At 47.1% G+C, this 18,325-nt stretch overlaps 4 protein-coding genes across 7 annotated transcripts; 3 read left to right on the top strand and 1 right to left on the bottom strand.

The window, feature by feature from the left end:
- Position 1: 1 nt before the first annotated feature.
- On the top strand, positions 2 to 435 carry LOC6547948 (MICOS complex subunit Mic10). Its single transcript, XM_001976514.3, has one exon. It carries the CDS (start codon positions 78 to 80, stop codon positions 321 to 323), a length of 246 nt encoding a protein of 81 aa, XP_001976550.1. The 5' UTR covers positions 2 to 77; the 3' UTR covers positions 324 to 435.
- A 363-nt stretch (positions 436 to 798) lies between these two features.
- On the top strand, positions 799 to 5,482 carry LOC6547949. 4 transcript variants are annotated; one of them, XM_026981091.1, is made up of 6 exons: positions 799 to 1,145; positions 2,171 to 2,257; positions 2,668 to 2,781; positions 2,836 to 3,475; positions 3,541 to 4,021; positions 4,130 to 5,482. In XM_026981091.1, exons 2-6 carry the CDS (start codon positions 2,218 to 2,220, stop codon positions 5,198 to 5,200), a joined length of 2,346 nt encoding a protein of 781 aa, XP_026836892.1. In that variant the 5' UTR covers positions 799 to 1,145; positions 2,171 to 2,217; the 3' UTR covers positions 5,201 to 5,482. The 4 variants fall into 4 exon arrangements, with proteins under 4 accessions (XP_026836892.1, XP_026836895.1, XP_026836893.1 ...); XM_026981094.1 differs by having other exon boundaries at positions 799 to 1,046; positions 4,130 to 5,340; XM_026981092.1 differs by having other exon boundaries at positions 799 to 1,050; positions 4,130 to 5,340.
- A 307-nt stretch (positions 5,483 to 5,789) lies between these two features.
- Positions 5,790 to 11,271, top strand: LOC6547950 (E3 ubiquitin-protein ligase RBBP6). The gene is made up of 9 exons (XM_015157196.2): positions 5,790 to 5,912; positions 6,778 to 6,962; positions 7,023 to 7,257; positions 7,312 to 7,790; positions 7,848 to 8,122; positions 8,188 to 8,513; positions 8,801 to 8,950; positions 9,011 to 9,304; positions 9,368 to 11,271. The coding sequence occupies exons 2-9, from the start codon at positions 6,797 to 6,799 to the stop codon at positions 11,136 to 11,138; spliced, it is 3,696 nt and encodes a 1,231-aa protein (XP_015012682.1). The 5' UTR covers positions 5,790 to 5,912; positions 6,778 to 6,796; the 3' UTR covers positions 11,139 to 11,271.
- Positions 11,272 to 11,337: 66 nt separating this feature from the next.
- Positions 11,338 to 18,047, bottom strand: LOC6547951 (serine/threonine-protein kinase Genghis Khan). The gene is made up of 11 exons (XM_001976517.3): positions 17,883 to 18,047; positions 16,639 to 16,857; positions 16,306 to 16,577; positions 13,349 to 16,252; positions 13,013 to 13,289; positions 12,516 to 12,944; positions 12,247 to 12,453; positions 11,998 to 12,183; positions 11,848 to 11,941; positions 11,585 to 11,781; positions 11,338 to 11,516 (listed from the first exon to the last, which is right to left on the bottom strand). Exons 1-11 carry the CDS (start codon positions 17,908 to 17,910, stop codon positions 11,416 to 11,418), a joined length of 4,914 nt encoding a protein of 1,637 aa, XP_001976553.1. The 5' UTR covers positions 17,911 to 18,047; the 3' UTR covers positions 11,338 to 11,415.
- Positions 18,048 to 18,325: the final 278 nt, after the last annotated feature.

Raw genomic sequence — 18,325 nt, 5'->3', positions numbered from 1 at the left:
CTTAAACGTCAATTTCCCCCACAAGTAACTATACACCTCGAAATTTTTGAAAATTGCTGAGATCGCGGAGATCGAAAATGACCCATGAACCGCAAAAGCCCGCCAAGCCGGCAGCCAAGGAGCCTCCGGCAGTGAGCGTGGAGACCAGAACCACGGACAAGTGCCTGGCGGACTTTTGCATGAAAGGCGGAAGTGGCCTGATCGTGGGCAGCGTGTTCACCTTGTTCTTCACGCGACCACAAACCTATCCCATTTGGCTGGGACTGGGCATCGGAATGGGCGTGGCCTACGACTGCTGCCAGAGTCGCTGGAATGAGCAGTAGTGTTCAACGATCTGAGCTTCAATAAATGCCGGCTTCCTCTTAGAAAATGCTCTAGATCCGGAGTTGCTGCCACTATGATATGTCGTTTTTGTAATATTTTCTAATACTCTCGGCAAATTCCCCTCTTAATTACTTGTATCATATTAAAGTACACACAATCCGAACTACTTACTTCGCAAAGCCTGTTCAAAAGCGATTTGGAAAATAGGGTTTTTCAAAACTCTTCGGCTAGCTCAAGCAGCCGCTGCAACTGGCGCGCAGTCGGTCTTTGGCCACCGAAAGTTTAGTTATTCCCACGGCGTTTCGGAACGGAAAAGCAAGAGTGGCAAACTGGTTTTGGGTTCGGCGCGAGTAACCCTACTCTTCGCCAGCCACAATTACCATTACCATCGCCGATGTGGCCGTTCTCTTCGGGAGTCCGAGAGTGTGCATGTGTGCATGGGCCGTGGTAGCTGCGGGTAGCTCGGATTCAGATTCACATCCACATTCAGATTCAGATACGTTCGCATTCGGATTCGGTTGGGATTCGGTTGGGATTCGGATTCGTAGCCACTCCAGCTGTATGCTTCGCGTTGGACCCACCGATAGCTTGGCTTTCTGCTACAGTTTCATAATTGTCTCGGCCAGCAGCGGCGGAGTTCATGATTTCGCTCGGAATATGTTTTAGCCAGATCAGTGCAGTGTTGGCCCGAATAAGTGCTTAAAAAATGCACTTTTGAGCGTGTATGTACGTGTATGTGGCAAGTTGCTGGCGAAAGAAAATACGTGAATGAAAATATGAGCGGCCACTGAAAGAAACCCACTTTTGAGCGTGAAGTGCAAGTGAGTTGTGTCGCGGAAGAAAAGAAACTGAATTGATTACCTTTCGCGGAGACGACGAAGCCAGTGGCAACGGGAACTAAAGACCAACAACCAAAAACCAAAAACCAAATACCCAAGATCCAAGATCCAAGACCCAAGACCCAAGAGCCAAGCTTGAGCTGGAGCTGGAGCCTTTCTCTATTCAATGTTTCTCAATGACCTAATGCTTTCGATTGTCTTTGTGCTTGCGAGTGTGCGTGTGCATTAGTTACATACAGTGGGTGCGAAAACTACTCGCACTACTCCAGCGTCGCGGTTTCAATGTTTTTCTGCCTCGAAAAGTGATCTGACCAGTTCTGTGGGAGCCAAGGCATTTGGCACGGCGCCTTCCAAAGACCAAAGTGATCCGCCGCCGCGAAAGATCGCCAGATAATGTACATACACCGCGCACATATGTATGTGCTCCATCATTATGGGCCACCCTACCCAGTTTTACCCACTCTACATAGCTGGCCCATTCAATGCCAAAAGTTAGCGGTCGATGGCTGAATATACTTAACGATACACCAGCTGGCTGTCAGCAAATTGGCTCAACTTCATTTTGTAACTAATGATCGATCGCAATTCGAGCATACGAAATCCAAAAAATCCAAACAAACTGAACAATCCAAACAAACTCGCCTCCGTGTACTTGGAAGCTTACATAACCAGTGGCAGAGCCACTTGCATAGATAACCCCCCAATGAGTACAAGACACTGGCTGGCTTTCAAGCCCACATGCTGGCCCAAAGTGCTCGCGAGTGGCCAACGCGCGGCGGCCAATTTAAATGTTTATGGCCTCAATTAAGCCCTACGCAACAAAATGGACCAAGAAGTTATGGCAATGGTCCAGTCTTAACAACGCTAATTACACGCTTTGTGTTACACCTGTATCCATAACGGCTTAATTGAAAGGCCGTTTATTATTCAAATCATTTCGGGTGAAAGCCTTTTAATTGCCTGCCAACTGCTAGTAATTATCACCATATCAACTTCTTCGGTTTCAGATCTTATCAAATTTTTCTAAGCTTTTCACCCGTTGAGTTTTACAAACATGTTGCGCTACCTACTTATTCTTTGCGCCCTCGGAAGCGGTGAGTTTATAGAGTTAAGATCAACTTTCTAACACCTCCTTATAGGGGGGAGAAACCGCCAAAGTCCCAGCTGTCGCATATATTATACCTTAAATTTGCGGCCGGACCTACGCGTTTGGCTTTTACCCTATTGTTTGGTAGAAACATATCTTAATTACAATCGCTTCGATCTTTGTCATTTTTAATAAATTGAATGTATATTTTCTTGAGTAATTGCGCCTGCCAATCAGAAAAACTTTTCAGAAAACCAGTTTACAAAGAAATTTTGCGTTTGTACTTTACGAGAGCGCGTTGCCTTGAATTCATATTTATGTGTACGAGTATATTTGTAAGCCTAATACAAAAAGTCATTCTATGGCTTACGAACAACTAAATTGAACTCAACACCGAATTCGGATACCTTTCCCCAGCTACTTGCGGCGATGTTGAGTTACTAACTCAGACTGTTTACGGCTTCCTGGACTTTACAACCACTATTGGGAATACCGTCATGGTGTTCTCGCCCCAAAGCTCTCCAGCCTTCGGTAAGTGTATTACTATGTCACCAACATTGTAGCGAAACTACTTTCCCATTTTAGAACTAAAGTCCAACGACACACACGAGATAGTAAATATTATAGAGACCAAGCCGAAAGTAACCAAGAAAGAAAAGGAGAAGGTCGGCATCAAGCCAACGCCTTTGATTGTGACTCACTCGAATGTCATTCCCGAGACCGAAACATCCCAGATTGAATCTTACAACATCAGTCTCTCCAACTCGCCCATTCAGACGCTTCTGAATACCCCTGAATACGATCTGCTCTCCCGCCAGCCCGAGCAGTTTGCCGAGGAAACCTATCGCCTGGTGAACTTTAAGTCCAAGAACGAGGCCGACCGCCAAAGGATATATGCGTCCAAGAAGGAGCCCGTCCATGGCTACCAAACGCGATCCAGTGAATTCAGGAGCATCGTGACGGCGACCAAGGATTCTGGTAAATTCTCAAAGGTCTCCCAGGTCTCCCAGGTGCACGCAGTTTCGAGCGTGGAGAAGAAGAGCAAGCCCCGACAGACGCGGACGAACAAGCCAGTCACGCCCTCGATCCAGCCAAGCAGGACTCTGAAGGAGTTCTCTAGCCAGACCCAACTGTCCAGCAAACCACCGAGGAAAAGCCACCAAAGTGGGCGCGACAACCGAGGATCATCGGGCACCAGAAAGCCGTCTCGACCCAAGGGAAAGCGGTAAAACGGATCCTTTGAAAGGTATCTTATTGTTGTTTTACAAACTTGGTCCTCCTCCATTGCAGGAGGAATAAGCACACCCAGAGTTCCAAGCCGGCAGTAGCGCCATCAGCAACTGAAACTACCTCGCGTCCCTCGTATCGAACAAAAGCCAACGCGAATGCTGTGCAGGAGGAGCCGGTGTCGGTGGTGAGTCCCAACGCATTCAAGCTCAATAGGCGTCCTGGGAGATGGCAGTACAAGTCCTCGCCGAAGCCCAAAGTTAACATTAGGAAGAACGCCAACCCCAATCTTCCCAGCCCCGCCCAAAACGACACGGCGCCGAGCGATGAGATCCCCGTGGACATCATCACCAACCAGGCCATTAACAATGGCAGGGATCTAGAGGCGTCCGGCTCCCAGAACGGTCCGGTAGCTAACAACAACAACGACGATCCCAACTCCAAATACTTTGTGCAGACGTTGAACGTGGAAATATCGACACCCCAACCATTCATAGACACCTATTACGAAATTGCAACCATTAAGACTCCGTTTATATTCCAGGTAATTATGCTGTATCTTTTTTCCAATTCAAACAGACAATGAGTTTTTTGTGTGAAGTTCCCACGCCCATAAACCCCATTAATGGCATACTTATACGTTTGATTTCAGGCTGGAGTGGTTAAGAAAACGCGCTTCCTGACCGTCACCTCCACCATTGAGAAAGTGATCCAGGAGGAGCACACCAAGGAGTACTCCGAAGATGATGGTCCGTTGACGGAGAATATTTTGGAGGCCACCGCCAGTGCCGATGATAAGACCTTAACGGGCAGCGTTACGACCTTGAAACCCATCTATCTGGGCGAGGAGACGGAGACCCCCAGTCTGGAGACCCTAACGGAGTCCTTTTCCATAACGCACACCAAGCTGAAAACCCAGATCCTCCCCGTGGTGTACGCAAAAAGAAACGAAACCATCCAAGTTACCCTGGTTCAGACCTACGATTACACCAGTCTCATCACCGTAACGCAGACCATTTCCCCCTTGAGCGACGACTTCAATCCCTCTAAGAACTTCAAGGACTTTGAGGGAAGTTTGGACGAGGCCGGGTCCGAAATCAACCTGGACCTTGAGTTCGGAGACGAAGATAATACGGGCAAATTCGACGCGAAGATAAAGCCGAAACTCAAAGTTGAGGCAAAGAGTAATGTTACCAGCCCATTGATCCCCTTGATCCCGGAATCGATTAGCTTTCCGGAAACGCTGCAAAACAGCTTGATAACTTCCACGCGACCCGTTATCAAGCTGGAGACCATCTGGGAGTCCCATGTGGTGCCCCTGGTCAGAGGAACCGAAACCATCATGAGAACGCTCTCCAAGTCCGTGGGTGTGGTCGAGAAGACGGAATACGTCACTGAAGTCGCCACGATTTCCATGCCAACGCCATCCTCGCAGTATCCCTTCTCGATCAATCCATTCAATCCCTTCAACCCATTACTGCCCATTCCCCCCCAGCAGTTCATCACCTCCACCGAGGTCCAGCAGTCCATGGTGACGGAAACGAGTTCCAAGGTTTTGAAACTGACTTTCGGCGCCAGAACCGCCTACACCACCATCTTCTCAACCTCCGTCGTTCCCACAGCCGTCACTAGGTTAATAACCGCTACCATTCCGGGCCAGCCAGGCCAATCCTTCCCCAACTACTATCCGCCTCCATACAATCCATTTGCCTATGTTGGTTAGTTTTTAACTCCATCTGCGTAACCCCATTACTTCTTTGTAACTAGAAATCCTGTATTATATTTAAGAACACGTGCAAATATCGAAAATGCGGTGATACAAAAAGCAGTAGATTTTATTAGATTGTATGTGCACTTTGTCGCAAAAGTTGTTAATGTAAATACTTGAGTTAAGACTAAATTAGGATTGCATCGAATTTTTTGGATCTAAGATAAGCAAAATATGGTTGTAGTTCGGTTTAACTGCTGTTAATAAATTTTTGAACCTTTTTAAATCCTCCCTAAATTGAAAATCGTTTTTACTTACTTTTTATTCACTTCACTTTATCACTTTACTGCAGCTTAACAGTTATTTGATTATTTAAATGATCGATAGTAATATGCTTGCACTGCATTCCATTCCATCGTTTCACGTGGAAGAGAACCAATGTTGAACTGCGAGCCTTGCAAACAACTGATGAAAAATCAATTCCGGACAATGCAACTTTTACCAAATGTGTACCATTACATCACTTAAAATCATAAATTTTTATTTTTAAAAACTTTCACTTTGCAATATAAATCACACTCTAACATCGATATCGATAGCTTGGCTTGTATCGATATCCGCGTGTGCGTCCGCATTTCACATCTCTAGGGCTTTTGCGGCACTTACGCATCTCTAGAAAATTGGAAAAAATAAAATCGTCGGAGTTTTTATGTGCTTGCAAAGTAGTGTAAGTAATTGCTATTTTTGTGCCTGCTGCTTGCCGGTAGTAAACAACACGCGTGAACAGTGATCCCTTGCAACCCTCAACACAATTTCAGTGCGGCTTTAGCGCGTACAACCCATTATCTTGGAAGAAAACCGATGTGTACGTACATATGTATGTTTTCGCGTGTGTAATTTTTATGCACATGCAATTTTATGCTGCTGCTATGCATAGGTGCAAAAAATGCGTAACGCTGTTTGCAGAAAGTCCATGGATCTGATCGGATTCTAGGCGGTACATATGCATATGTACATATATGCGGCTTGTTGCCGGAATTGTGCAACTTAGCATACGTACCGTACATACGTATGGTCTTATGTTGCCATTATCCGCGGTTCAAGTGAAGTGCGTGGTGCAATTCGGGAATCTATATTCGGCATACTTTGGTAAAGGGCCAACAAATTCGTATTTGTAAAATTGGCCAGCCGCCGTAATTATAGCATAGCACCAATAATAAAGTTCGCGCTTTCACCTCATCCGATGCAATAAAGACTGATTTCAGAACATGCATGGATAACTGTTGTTTAAACCACATTTTAGTGATCTTTTAAGATTTTATTCAATCTCAATGTTCCCACAAATCGACTAGTTGCATAGTTTCAGTTTATGACAGGCCAGTAAGCGTGTCAAGCAGGTTTTTAGGATTGCAGCGCACCCTCACACGTCTTCAGCACTTTACTCTAACTTTGTAAACGTTATGTAAACAGCTTTATCAGTTTGCCTATTAAGATATTTATGAAGCATATTCTGTACTGTGTTCTGTGTTGACTCTGATAACCCAACTGCCTTGGACACTATAAGATAATCGTTTTTAATCTCTTCATCGCAGATTTCTTTCGTGTGCAACTATGTCGGTACACTATAAATTTAAGAGTACCCTCAACTTTGATACAATTACGTTTGATGGACTTCACATTTCTGTCGGGGACTTGAAAAGGGAGATTGTGCAGCAGAAGCGCCTGGGCAAAATAATCGACTTCGATCTTCAAATTACAAATGCGCAGAGTAAAGAAGGTATGTCCACCGTAATCCAGCATGTTTGCCCCTGCTACATGATTTTCTTTGCTTCACCAGAATACAAGGACGATGGAGTGCTCATTCCCAAGAACACAACGCTGATCATATCGCGCATTCCCATCGCCCATCCCACGAAAAAAGGCTGGGAGCCACCAGCTGCAGAAAATGCCTTTTCGTCGGCCCCTGCAAAGCAGGACAATTTCAACATGGACCTGTCCAAAATGCAAGGCTCCGAGGAGGACAAAATCCAGGCAATGATGATGCAGAGCACTGTCGACTATGATCCCAAGACGTATGTGGCTTAAACTCGTTACAATATCCCCTATCTAATGCATTTTCTGTTTAGGTACCATCGTATTAAAGGGCAATCGCAAGTGGGCGAAGTTCCCGCATCCTACCGATGCAACAAATGCAAGAAGAGCGGCCACTGGATCAAGAACTGTCCCTTTGTAACGGGAAAGGACCAGCAAGAGGTCAAAAGGAACACTGGAATTCCGCGGTCATTCCGGGACAAGCCAGATGCGGCTGAAAACGAATCATCCGATTTTGTGCTGCCTGCTGTGCAAAACCAGGAGATACCGGAGGATCTGATATGCGGCATATGCCGAGATATATTCGTGGATGCTGTCATGATACCATGCTGTGGAAGTTCCTTTTGTGACGACTGTGTGCGAACTTCCTTATTGGAGTCAGAGGATAGTGAGTGTCCCGACTGTAAGGAGAAGAACTGTTCCCCTGGCTCCCTTATACCTAATCGGTTCTTGAGAAATTCAGTGAACGCCTTTAAAAACGAGACTGGGTACAACAAAAGCGCGGTTAAGCCAGGTATGCTGCTTGTGCTCAGCAACGCTGAACGTAAATTAAATAAGTTTCTTTTTTCAGCTGCAGTAAAAAATGAGGAAAAACCGCCTCTTGAAAAAGAAGTGGAGGAGAAGCCGGTCGCGGAGGCGGAACCCGAAAAGACTGAGGTGAAACCTGGTAAGAAACAAGAAGCCGAAACCAATGGCGGCAATCCGCCAAAATCGGAATCTCCGGAACCTCCTCCAACCACACAACCATCTCAAAAGGAGAAAGATAAATATGATTCGGACTACGAGGATAACATCACCATAAAAATGCCTCAGCCTTCAGCTGATTCCACATCAGTTCCAAGCAAGGTGAGCCATACATATGTGACATAGATGCAACCTAGATTAACTAGATTATTAACTTAACGTTTCAGAGATCCCCCAGTTATTCCCAAAAAGGTGAATCCTCTCAGCGACGAGACAGGTCAGATTATGTTTCCGAACACGATCACAAGCACCACCGTCCAGCAAAATCCGAGTCTGGTAACAAGGACCGGAGTCTTCTGCCCACGCCTATTGGCACCGTGCCCAGCTACCAAGGACACATGATGGGCGAATCGGAAGAGGCTCGTCGACCGAGTGCCTATAAGCCCCCTTACATGCAAATGCAGCGCGGCCCACCTCCGATGCACATGATGAGTCACCACATGCCACCCTACAACAACGGGTATAACAGCATGGGACAGAGGCCTCCCCTAAGGTAGGTTTCTTTTCCACCCGTCTGGATCCCGCCACCACGTGGATCGAGTAAAGTGTCCAAGCCACTGGAACTCCGAGGTGTTGACGAATCCATACGCAGCTGGTCCTGCCTGATCTCAATATTTTTAAGTTCCAACAGAGACTATACACACACTAGTTAAGAGTATTTTAAGCTCTGGGATAGCGAGCCTTTATGCTTTGTTGAATATTGATTATTCCTAATTAAAACAGTATTGCTTACAATCAACGTTAAGCTTTTTGAATTGTAATTAACTTCTAAAATTGCAGCTATGTGCCGTATCAAAACCAGTCCGTACACCCAATGCGTGCGCCGTACGGATCTGCAGGCGGAGGTATGAATATGAATATGTCACAACCATTTCAGTCCCCAAATTTAGCCTCGATATACCAAGGGGTGGCAGCTAAGGTCGGTTCCGGGTGAGTATCTCTAAGACATTGCAGCAGCATGGGATTATAAGTAATCCCAATGTTTTGCAGTCTCATTGACGATCCGTTGGAGGCCTTTAATCGCATCATGAAGGAGAAGGAGCGGAAGAAGGTGGACCGATTTCGCAGTTCCGACCGCCACCGCTCAAGGTCCCCGGATAGACAGCGACATCGCTTTAAATCCCCCCCGTACGAAAAGGACAACTCCAGGGATAATCTCAAGGACAAGAGACCGCGATCCCGGGAAAGAAAGCGGGAACATAGCTATGAACGGCATATGCGTCACCCTCGTTCTAGTCGCCAACCGAATGATGGCTCGAAGTCCCCAGGTGGCAGAATCAAAAGGTAGTTTTACAATCCGTCATCTGTGCTAATGCTTAAATTGATTATCTACTCTCTCATCCTAAGATCTGGCCATCGTCGGTCTGCATCTCCAAAGCCGGGCTACAAGAGTGATTACAGGGACAAGCCGTATAACAAGCCCAGTGCCCCAAAGCCGGAGCCAGTTGAGCCTCCTCCCCCCGGATTCGAGCCCCTGCAGCTGACGGATGAAGACGGCTACAGGAACAAGCATCCGACCACTTCGGAAGCATCGCAAAGCAGCAAGGGGGAAAGCATTAAGAAGAGTCACAGCCGGCACGAAGAGGCGCCACGAAAAAGGCACAGGTCTCGCAGCATGAGCAAGGACCAGAAGCCGACCGACAGCAGCTACAGAAGCCTGACTCCGCCAGCAAAGATCACCACACCGAAAATGACTGCTGCCCAGTTGAGGGAGCGCGAGAGTTCACCGAAAACGCCGGAAAAGGCTCACGACGATTATCTGCCTGCAAGGGCCAGGATTATGGCCTCCCAGCCCGACATCAACGACTCGGAAATGGAGCCCAATGTGGGCAAGGAGAACAAGGCGAAGAGTCCATTGTCGAAAGATCGCAAGAAGAAGAAGAAGGACAAGGACAAGGCTGAACGCAAGAAAAGCAAGAAGGATAAGCGCGCGAGGAAGGAGAAAGGGGATCGTCAGAAGAAGAGTTCCTCTGCTAATCGATCTGATTCCGATATTAACAACAGCTCATTTATGAATGAGTCAAATTATAAGGTCCTATCTCCCAGGGCCAGTTCCAACTTTGAGATAAATGCGGCTCAACTTTCTCCTGCTCAAAACGCTACTGAAAACGTTAATCCGAAGAAGAGCCATTCCTTCCTTAATGTGGGCGTTACTGGCGACGATAATCTCGGCCCAAGGAGCAAACTCAGCGAGGCTAATTCTGTCAATCTATCCAAATGGGAAATGGAGGAAAATATCTTAAGTTTGGAGGATTCCACTAAGAAATCTGCCGGCGTCTCCGACGATCCGTCGGAAATCACTTCAGACGTCCTGCGAAAGGCTGAAAACGCAATATTTGCCAAGGCTATTAATGCCATCAGGCCCGTGGAATTTCAAGTTATTATCAACTCCAAGGACAACAGCAAGGACCGCTCCGTAATTCGAAACGACAAGGATCGCTCCCTTTCACCCAGGCGTACCAGCAGCAAGTCGGTAAAGGAAAGGCTGGGCAACAAGATTTCCAATGATAGAAGCCGTTCGCCGGACAAGTCGAAGGGCAGACGACGGGAGGCGGTCGCAAAGAGCTCCGACGACGATGCGAACCGAGGCCGGTCGGATCGTCATGGCAGCCGAAGGAGGGACAACAGATCCCGCGACCGGACGGCGCCTTCGGAAAAGAGGCAGGAGCGTTCGTATAAACGAAGCTCCCCGGAGGACGACAAGCTCAGGCGCCAGAACAAGGAGCGCTCCGACTCAAAGCACGGAAAACATGATCAAATCAATAGCGACGACTCGGATCGCAGGGCGGCTAGGAACACCAAGTCCAGCGACAGCCGAGTGGTCTCCTCAGTAACAGCCGTGGCTGCTCCTCCCAAGCCCTGTCGTCCAGACAACCCGTTCCGGAAGTTCGTCGACAGTAGTTCGTCGAGCGGCTTAGTTGTAAAATATGATAATACGATACAGAATGAGGGCGCGTCCTCGGACAACGGCATGGAGCACAGGAAGCAGAGGGATAAGAAGCTGAAGAAACATTCTAAATATTCGTCAACCGAGTCGCTGAGAAGCGAAAAACGCAAGGATCTGAAGAGCAAAAAGAAGAGCAAGATTTTGAAAAAGAAGAAAAAATCAAAGAAGTAGGTTACGGTAGGCTACAAGATAAGAAGGATATAAATATTGAAGATTTCTGTGTACAAATCAAAGATTTTTAATGTATGTATTTATCATGCAACTAAGTAAACAAATAAAACAGAACTACTCAAGGAAATGTAAATCGAATGGCTTGCTTGCTTATCTACATGACGAGTACCAGTCGAGTTAAAAGACGGTGGATTGATATTCGAGAAATTAAATATGTTTATTACAAACAGTTATCTTAAAAAATCGATTACATTACACGTGTAGAGATTGACTGAAGTTAATCATTATTGCTTAAGCCGTCCATGAAGGACGATGCCATCGGACTGGGGGTTCTGGAGATTATGTTATCATTGCCGTAGTCATCGGAGTTTGCATCCACTGAAAGCACAGAAACATAATTTGCATTAGGCAAAACACAACACATCCATGCATCAAATGCCGCTTGCCTTGTTCTAGAAAATTAGATTTTCTACTCTGGGGTATGCAACTCAGCGAATGTATTATTGGACTGCAGGCTTGATCGGCTGTTTCGAGCGTTGTTGGTAAGTCTAGGAGTCGTTGATTTTGAATGCCATCCCCTGGCCCCATATGAGAAATGTGGTTGAAATTAGTCGGTGCTGATATCATCTTTGATCTACGATCACTACAAATAAAAAGCAAATAATGAGGATTCGAATCGATGGCGCCAATGTGTTAACTGAACCCCAACCTTTTGATGGTCTTGTTTATCTCTCTGATGGAGAATCTCCGCTTTATGCTCGGAAGTCCCTTTCGATTTCCGTCTCGGTATTGCAAAAGGCCCTCTGCAAGTAAAGCATGTGTTCTATGATCCTGATGGGTCAATGTTTATTCAGCTTACTTGTGTGAATATTGGATAGGTAAACAATCAGGGGAGTGTCATTGACTGAGGAGAGCACCACGTTGCCCAGATTGTTCAAGGGAAGTGATTGCTTCAGTCCAATCGACTGCACCCATTCGGCAGTCTGCGTATTGAATATATCCAAATGTGTATCCGAAAACACCAGCAAGTGACCATCACAGAAGGCTAGTAAGAGTCCACAAAAGATGTATACAGCATGAGTCACAACAAGGTCTCGTTTTTACTCACTTATATACGTAGGGAAGGCTGGATACATAATTTCCCTATCCCGAGATTTCCGCCCTTGCAGGTCCACGTATATTGCCAGAGTTTGGAACACCAGTAAGTACTCGCCGAAGTTACCACCGCTTGGGCACAGAATTTCAATGACCCTAACCGCATCAACTCCGGAGTAGTTCAAGAATGCACATAACTGGTTCTCCGGGTGAACCAAAGCTGTTGACAGATGCCAAGACGTTAGGGAAAACACATTCAAAACGCAATCCATTGCTACTCACACATTGCAGTTGCTTCTCCGCGCAGGAAGTATGCGGTGAATCCGCTTTGATGAGCTACAACCAATCGCATGTCGGACAGAATCTGCAGGTGCTGCGCCATATAGCCAATGGTGAATTCGCAAGTCTTCTGGTGTCTTGTGCGCGTTCTATTAATTTCGTAAACTACGATTTGTGTGTGGTTATTCGGCCGCTTCAGAGCGATGATAAATGAATAGACGATGTTGGGGAAACGGCGAATTATTCCAGTGCAAGCAGATATGCAGTTCTTTGATTCGACCACCTTGATCCACTCGACATCACTAGCCTCTAATGCCCTTATAGGTAATAAACGCAAGTTGCGTTGCTTTCCGCAAAGAATAACGAGGATCTGCTCCTCTTCAATGTACCATAGCTGCAGAATCTTCTTGCTTTCTCCAATACGAGCGATCTCTGAAAAGGGGTTGTTTGCATTTAGATGTGCTTCCTATTGCCTCTTCTGATAAAATCTGATTGCTTACCGTACTGGTCTAAATTAATATAGAACAGGCCGTCTTCGGTGCCCAACAATATTTGATTTGGATATATGATGACAGAACACAATGCGTTTCTTATTAAAGACAGGGTATTGTCCAGAATCTCGTTAACTTTAAATATAGCAGTATTTGGTAAGCTGTTTCGTTTCAATATTCGATGTAGTTCTCCCAGGGCAATGACCCACTTGGACTTCTCCGACTCGTTGTCGGCGAGCATCAGCGTGTTCAGCGAGAGACCGCCATCAATAAGGGCGGTTTTTATCTGCAATGTGGAAGATGTATGTTTAGTCTCGTGAGATACCGCGATGACAGTCTGCTTACCTTGAAAATACATGGCACATCTTTCTTGGCGGCATGGATGACGTCACTTTCGCGCACACTTCCCACCGAGAACTCGGGATCCCTCATATCCAGCACTTGGGACACACTCACGCTGGGCAATGCACACCGATCCGGCGAAATGTCATAGAGGAACAACTTAAAGTCGCAAACAACTACAAACTGCCGAATCCATCCCCGCTTAATCACCCCCGATTTGGGGACCTTTACGTAGCCCTCGTATGCCGTGCCGATTCCTCTGGTGGGATCGATTCCCAGTGGCCGCTTCGTCTGATCCATGGGCACGGGGCAGGTGGTGGGAACCTTCTGGCAGCAGATCGTATGGCAGGCGAATCCGCAGATTTCGCACACAACGCCCTGCCGAGTCAGTCCCACCATCAGCGATGTGCAGTGATTGCACTTTGTGGGACTACTGAATGTGCGCACCAGGAACTGATGAATCGCCGTGTTGCCGGGCACTTTCTTCTGAGATTCCTTGACCAGCTGGTCACTCTCCTCGCGCGACAAATCGCTGACCGAGGCTTCCTTCATGGACGACAGGTCCTTGCTGTTTTTACCCGCATACTTTGGCTCGTAGTTGAAGAGCATGCCCGAATTGCCGGACTGGAAGAAGTTGGGAGTGAAATTGTCGCCGGACTCGTTGCCAAAGCTCTCGGCGGAATCTATAATCTCTGAGTTCTTCGACATGTCCCGGAAGAAGGCGCTGCTTAGGCCATGATGCGTTGATTTGTTTAGGAATGACTCGGAGTACTCCAAGCCTCCCTTCTGCAAGTCACGCAGTTCGGTTTCCTTCTTCTGGAAATCGTGCAGGATGGAGTCGTAGCGTTTTTTGTAGTCCCGAACCTCCTTCTGTATGGATATGAGGTCCGATCTGGTTTGACTCAGCTCATCCGATATCATGTTCTTGGCCTGAATCTCCCTTTGCAGCGCGCTCTGCAGGTTGAGCAGCTCCATCTTGTCCAGCTTCTGGGAGCGACGATTCCTCCAGTTCTTATTGTCTACACCGTTGTTGTTGAAGGTGCCCACGTGCTTCAGATACTCCAACTCCTCGGTCATTTTGGTGGCCAAGGCCTGCAAGTAGCCACGCGCGTCTTTTTCATCGGACACCCATTGAATAATCTCCGCCATTTGCCGCTCCCACAAGGTAATTGCCTCCCGTTTCATTCGCAACTCCTTGAAAATCTCGTCGTCCTCCGCTTGAAGTTCCTTGAGGCTCTTAGATTTGAGATTCACCTCGGAGCTTAACCTCTGTTTCTCCTCGAACCACGAGGTCTTCTCCAAATCATGCTGCTTCTTCAATTCCAAAAGCGTTTCCGCGGAATCGGTAATCGACTCCATTTGAGTGTACTTCAGCCTCTCCTGTGTTTGTTGCAACTCCTTGGTGAGTGCCAAATTCGAGTTCTCTAGCTCGCTGAACTGCTCGCGCAGTGTTTCCAACTCCATATTGTGACGCGTCTGCTGATGACTTAGCTTCTCCGAGAACTGGAGTTCAAGGCGTTCGATCTCGTACGATGACATCTCAGAGGAAATGCTGAGTGGCATAGTTGTCTCCACACTCGAGGAGCCCTTCCGCAGCTCCATCTGCAGCTGCCTGCAGCAATCCTCTGCGTGCTCCCGCAGCTTCTTTTCTTTGGCGGCCTCGATGACGGCATCCTCAATGTGCAGCTCCAGTTCCCTCCGCGTTTTGTCCGACTTTCGCAGTTCGTTCCGCAGGCTGTCGTTCTTCTGCATGGCACCATCAAGCTCCTCCTCCTTGTCCCTGACTTGCCGGGAGAGCTTCTGCTTCTGGTTTCGCAGCTCCGAGAGTTTCTCAGTGACCTCCGAGTACTCCATCATGGCGATGTTTCGCTGAGAGATGGCGTCCTGAAGTTCAGAGTCTTGAGTTTTGAGCCGTTCGAAAACCTCATTGTGTTGCTTTGCCAACTCGGCCTTTTCCTGCTTCAAAGCCGCTAGCTGATCGTTCAGTGCCTTGACCTGAACGGAGTCTATCGGTGTCTCCGAGTTGTTGCTCGGCAGAATGGCTAGCTGCGGACTGCTTATTGTATCCAAGGTGTCATCCCCGAAGCCCGAGCTCTGGTTCTTCTTCGAGTCCAAGGTGGAGCTGCTGGTCAGCGAGAAGGTAAACCCAATGAACGGTAAGTGAAATCCAGAGAAGGCAGGATTGGCTGACGGCGGAATGGAGTCCGTTAACCGGACGTCGTTGTCGTCAACATCAAAGTTGGAGGTATCCGTCGGACTCGACACTTCCGGCACATACGGTGCTGGTCCCTGCCTTATGTTCTTCCAGTCGATGCCCACAAACCAGGGGTGATCCATGAAGTCTTGGATGCCGTTCTGACCAAGTCGATTCTCGGGTATACATATCAGTTTGCAGAGCAAGTCTTGAGATGTCTCCGATACTTTGTAGTTGATGGTTTCCTGTGACGGCAAGTTAAAACAGTTCTGGTGGTTCATGATCTTGCCGTATGTTTCCACCAAACTTTCTGCGTAGAAGGGCGTTTCTCCGTACAGCATTTCGTACATGCACACTCCAAGTGACCACCAATCACACTCCGTTCCGTAGCGTCCCTTTCCGTCCTCCATTGCCCGCAGAATTTCTGGGGAAATGTAGTCGGGAGTGCCTACGGCCACGTTGGACTGAACGGTCCCATCCTTGTCCAGTCGCAGGCAGGATCCAAAGTCAGCCAGGCGCACGTGACCGCGCTTATCGAGCAGTACATTATCCGGCTTGATGTCCCTGTGAACGTACCTAATCTGGTGAATACTGTTGATGGCCAGGATCATCTCTGTGATGTAGAACTTGGCCATGTCCTCGGGCAGTTTGTCTTCGAACTTGCTGAGCAGCGTAAGCAGGTCTCCGCCGCAGTAATAATCCATTACCAGATACTGCAAGAAAAGCAGTTAATAACGAAGGAGATGGTAGGGGAGTGCCGACATACCAGGTTAATATTGTCTTGAAAGGCATAGTGAAGGTTGGTGATCCACTGCCGGTCCCCAAAGACCAACACATCCCGCTCCTCGCGAAAGCAGGCCGTCTCGGCCCTCTTCAGCATCTCCCACTTGTTCAGGATTTTCATGGCATACACCTTTTCGGTGGATATCATCTGAACCACGCAGACTTCTCCAAAGGCACCGCGTCCGATGATCTTGAGTATGTCGAAGTCATCTCGACTTAGTCGAAGCTTTCGCACTATGTGCACGAAGGGTTTGGCTGCCGGGAAAGTCATGTTTTAGGCACTTGAAACCATCAGGTTCGTGCTAAGCATAGTTACATAGTTTGAGAAAATCAGAGACGCCCTTCTCTCTGCGCAGGGAAGAGTTGCTGCACTCGTCATAGAGGACGATGAAGGTGTCCAGCAGATAATCCAACGAAAACTGATGCCCTTCCGTGTCCTCGCCAAACTCGGCCGCCCATTTTTGATCGCTTGTGGTGTCGCTTAGAATATACTTCAGAAATGTGAGCCTTTTCTTGCAGCTTCCTGTGGTTATATCTGTAATGAAGAATTTGGTGCTTGAGTCACTAAAAGATATGACCACTTTTTATGAATATAAGCCAAGACTTGGGTGCTTTAGTGACCAACAAAAAAAAGACAATTACGTATTATATATCTTTGAAAGTATTTACGAAGTAGCTACTTTGTTTTAACTCAACGCTTAGCTATTTTAAAAAAGTTCTATAGTCTTTAACTGATATTCAATGTAGAAATGAGAAAGAGTATAAAACGTTGTGCAGAAGTGGATGTAAGCCTAGTAAGTATCGTTGGCATCATTAAAAAACATATATAAGCAAACAGCAGATAAAAACTCGTAGACGGTTTTCTTTGGCCAACAACGCGTGCAATTGTTGTATTACCCCAAAAAGCCGACCAACACATGCAGCGCAAACATTTGCCAGCCCCGCAGTTATGCCGCACCCACTGACGTAGCAGTCACCTGGCTCCTTCCAACTCGGAAAGGCGGCTCGGGGGACAGAAATCAGCTCAAACGGGTGGGTTTGGTTATGGTTATGGTTGTGGGGAGCCGACCCGAAACGTGGGGGAACGTAGACCCGGACTTGTGCTTCTCGACACAGTGACTGGGCCGGAGAACAATGGGCCCAAGTAGAAGGCCGTACTCCTAGTAGATTCCACTATGTTTCCATGCATGCACGGCGCTCGCACATTCTCCATATTTTCCTATTGGCCACCACTATTTGCGACTCATATTCGGGCCATTTCGATTTTTCAAATATGTATGCGGAGCATGCATGTGTGTTGGACCGACCCCCCGTGCAGGAGGATATACTAGGTATGGATCCGTTCCCTACGCCCAATATACCCTATATACCCAATACACCCAAGTCTCGGCTACATGGCCGTCGGTCTGCTCGCTGCTTCTCCGCACAGATATAAATAAATAATTGTTTATATGCGTATGTATGTACGGTTGGCAGAGTGCGAAAAAACAAATGGTCAACAAGGAAACAAACACAGCCTCTGCTGTGCCGATTTTGGTGTCACCGGAACGCGCGTATTACCACTGATCTCGGAAGATTCGTATTCCATCTTAGTTATTGTTCCGTCTGGCCTAAACCATATTTATCCGAAATAGTGCAAAAAGAAAAGCCGAACTGTTGTCGAATTGTAGTGTTCCCTGTCGTTGGGAAAACAGAGTGACCCTTCCGCGTTCTCAAAACAGACGGCTGGATAGCACGTTGCGCTTTGGTATTTTGGCCTTTTCCAGAGCGGCCACACTGCCTGGATCAGCTGATCATACAACACTAAAACTGAATATATATTAAAGAGAGAAACATTCAAGAGGATTCAAACTGCAGGTATATACATTATTGCTCAGCGACATAAAAAGACTTATTCTGGCTTTCAGTTATGTAATCTATAATGATGAAAAATTTCATGGAAACTTGTAAATGGCGTATAAGACTTTAATTTAATTTAATAAAGAATAAATTTAACGAATTCC

This window comes from Drosophila erecta, unplaced genomic scaffold (assembly GCF_003286155.1).
Source record: "Drosophila erecta strain 14021-0224.00,06,07 unplaced genomic scaffold, DereRS2 tig00000092-arrow-pilon, whole genome shotgun sequence".
NCBI classification, from domain to species: domain Eukaryota; kingdom Metazoa; phylum Arthropoda; class Insecta; order Diptera; family Drosophilidae; genus Drosophila; species Drosophila erecta.
This window is presented reverse-complemented; position numbering and strand designations above follow the sequence as displayed.

Bases quoted from the DNA above. Each gene is read 5' to 3' on its own strand.
- LOC6547951 (XM_001976517.3), bottom strand. From the start codon at position 17,910: ATGGAATACGAATCTTCCGAGATCAGTG. The intron at 16,858-17,882 runs GTAATACGCGCG...TCTTCATTACAG, and splicing joins CGAATCTTCCGAGATCAGTG to ATATAACCACAGGAAGCTGC. The intron at 11,517-11,584 runs GCAAGCGGCATT...CTGTGCTTTCAG, and splicing joins ATCTAATTTTCTAGAACAAG to TGGATGCAAACTCCGATGAC.
- LOC6547949 (XM_026981091.1), top strand. From the start codon at position 2,218: ATGTTGCGCTACCTACTTATTCTTTGCGCCCTCGGAAGCG. The intron at 2,258-2,667 runs GTGAGTTTATAG...ACCTTTCCCCAG, and splicing joins TCTTTGCGCCCTCGGAAGCG to CTACTTGCGGCGATGTTGAG. The intron at 2,782-2,835 runs GTAAGTGTATTA...TTCCCATTTTAG, and splicing joins CCAAAGCTCTCCAGCCTTCG to AACTAAAGTCCAACGACACA.
- LOC6547948 (XM_001976514.3), top strand. From the start codon at position 78: ATGACCCATGAACCGCAAAAGCCCGCCAAGCCGGCAGCCAAGGAGCCT.
- LOC6547950 (XM_015157196.2), top strand. From the start codon at position 6,797: ATGTCGGTACACTATAAATTTAAGAGTACCCTCAACTTTGATACAATT. The intron at 7,791-7,847 runs GTATGCTGCTTG...TTCTTTTTTCAG, and splicing joins CAAAAGCGCGGTTAAGCCAG to CTGCAGTAAAAAATGAGGAA. The intron at 8,514-8,800 runs GTAGGTTTCTTT...CTAAAATTGCAG, and splicing joins GGACAGAGGCCTCCCCTAAG to CTATGTGCCGTATCAAAACC.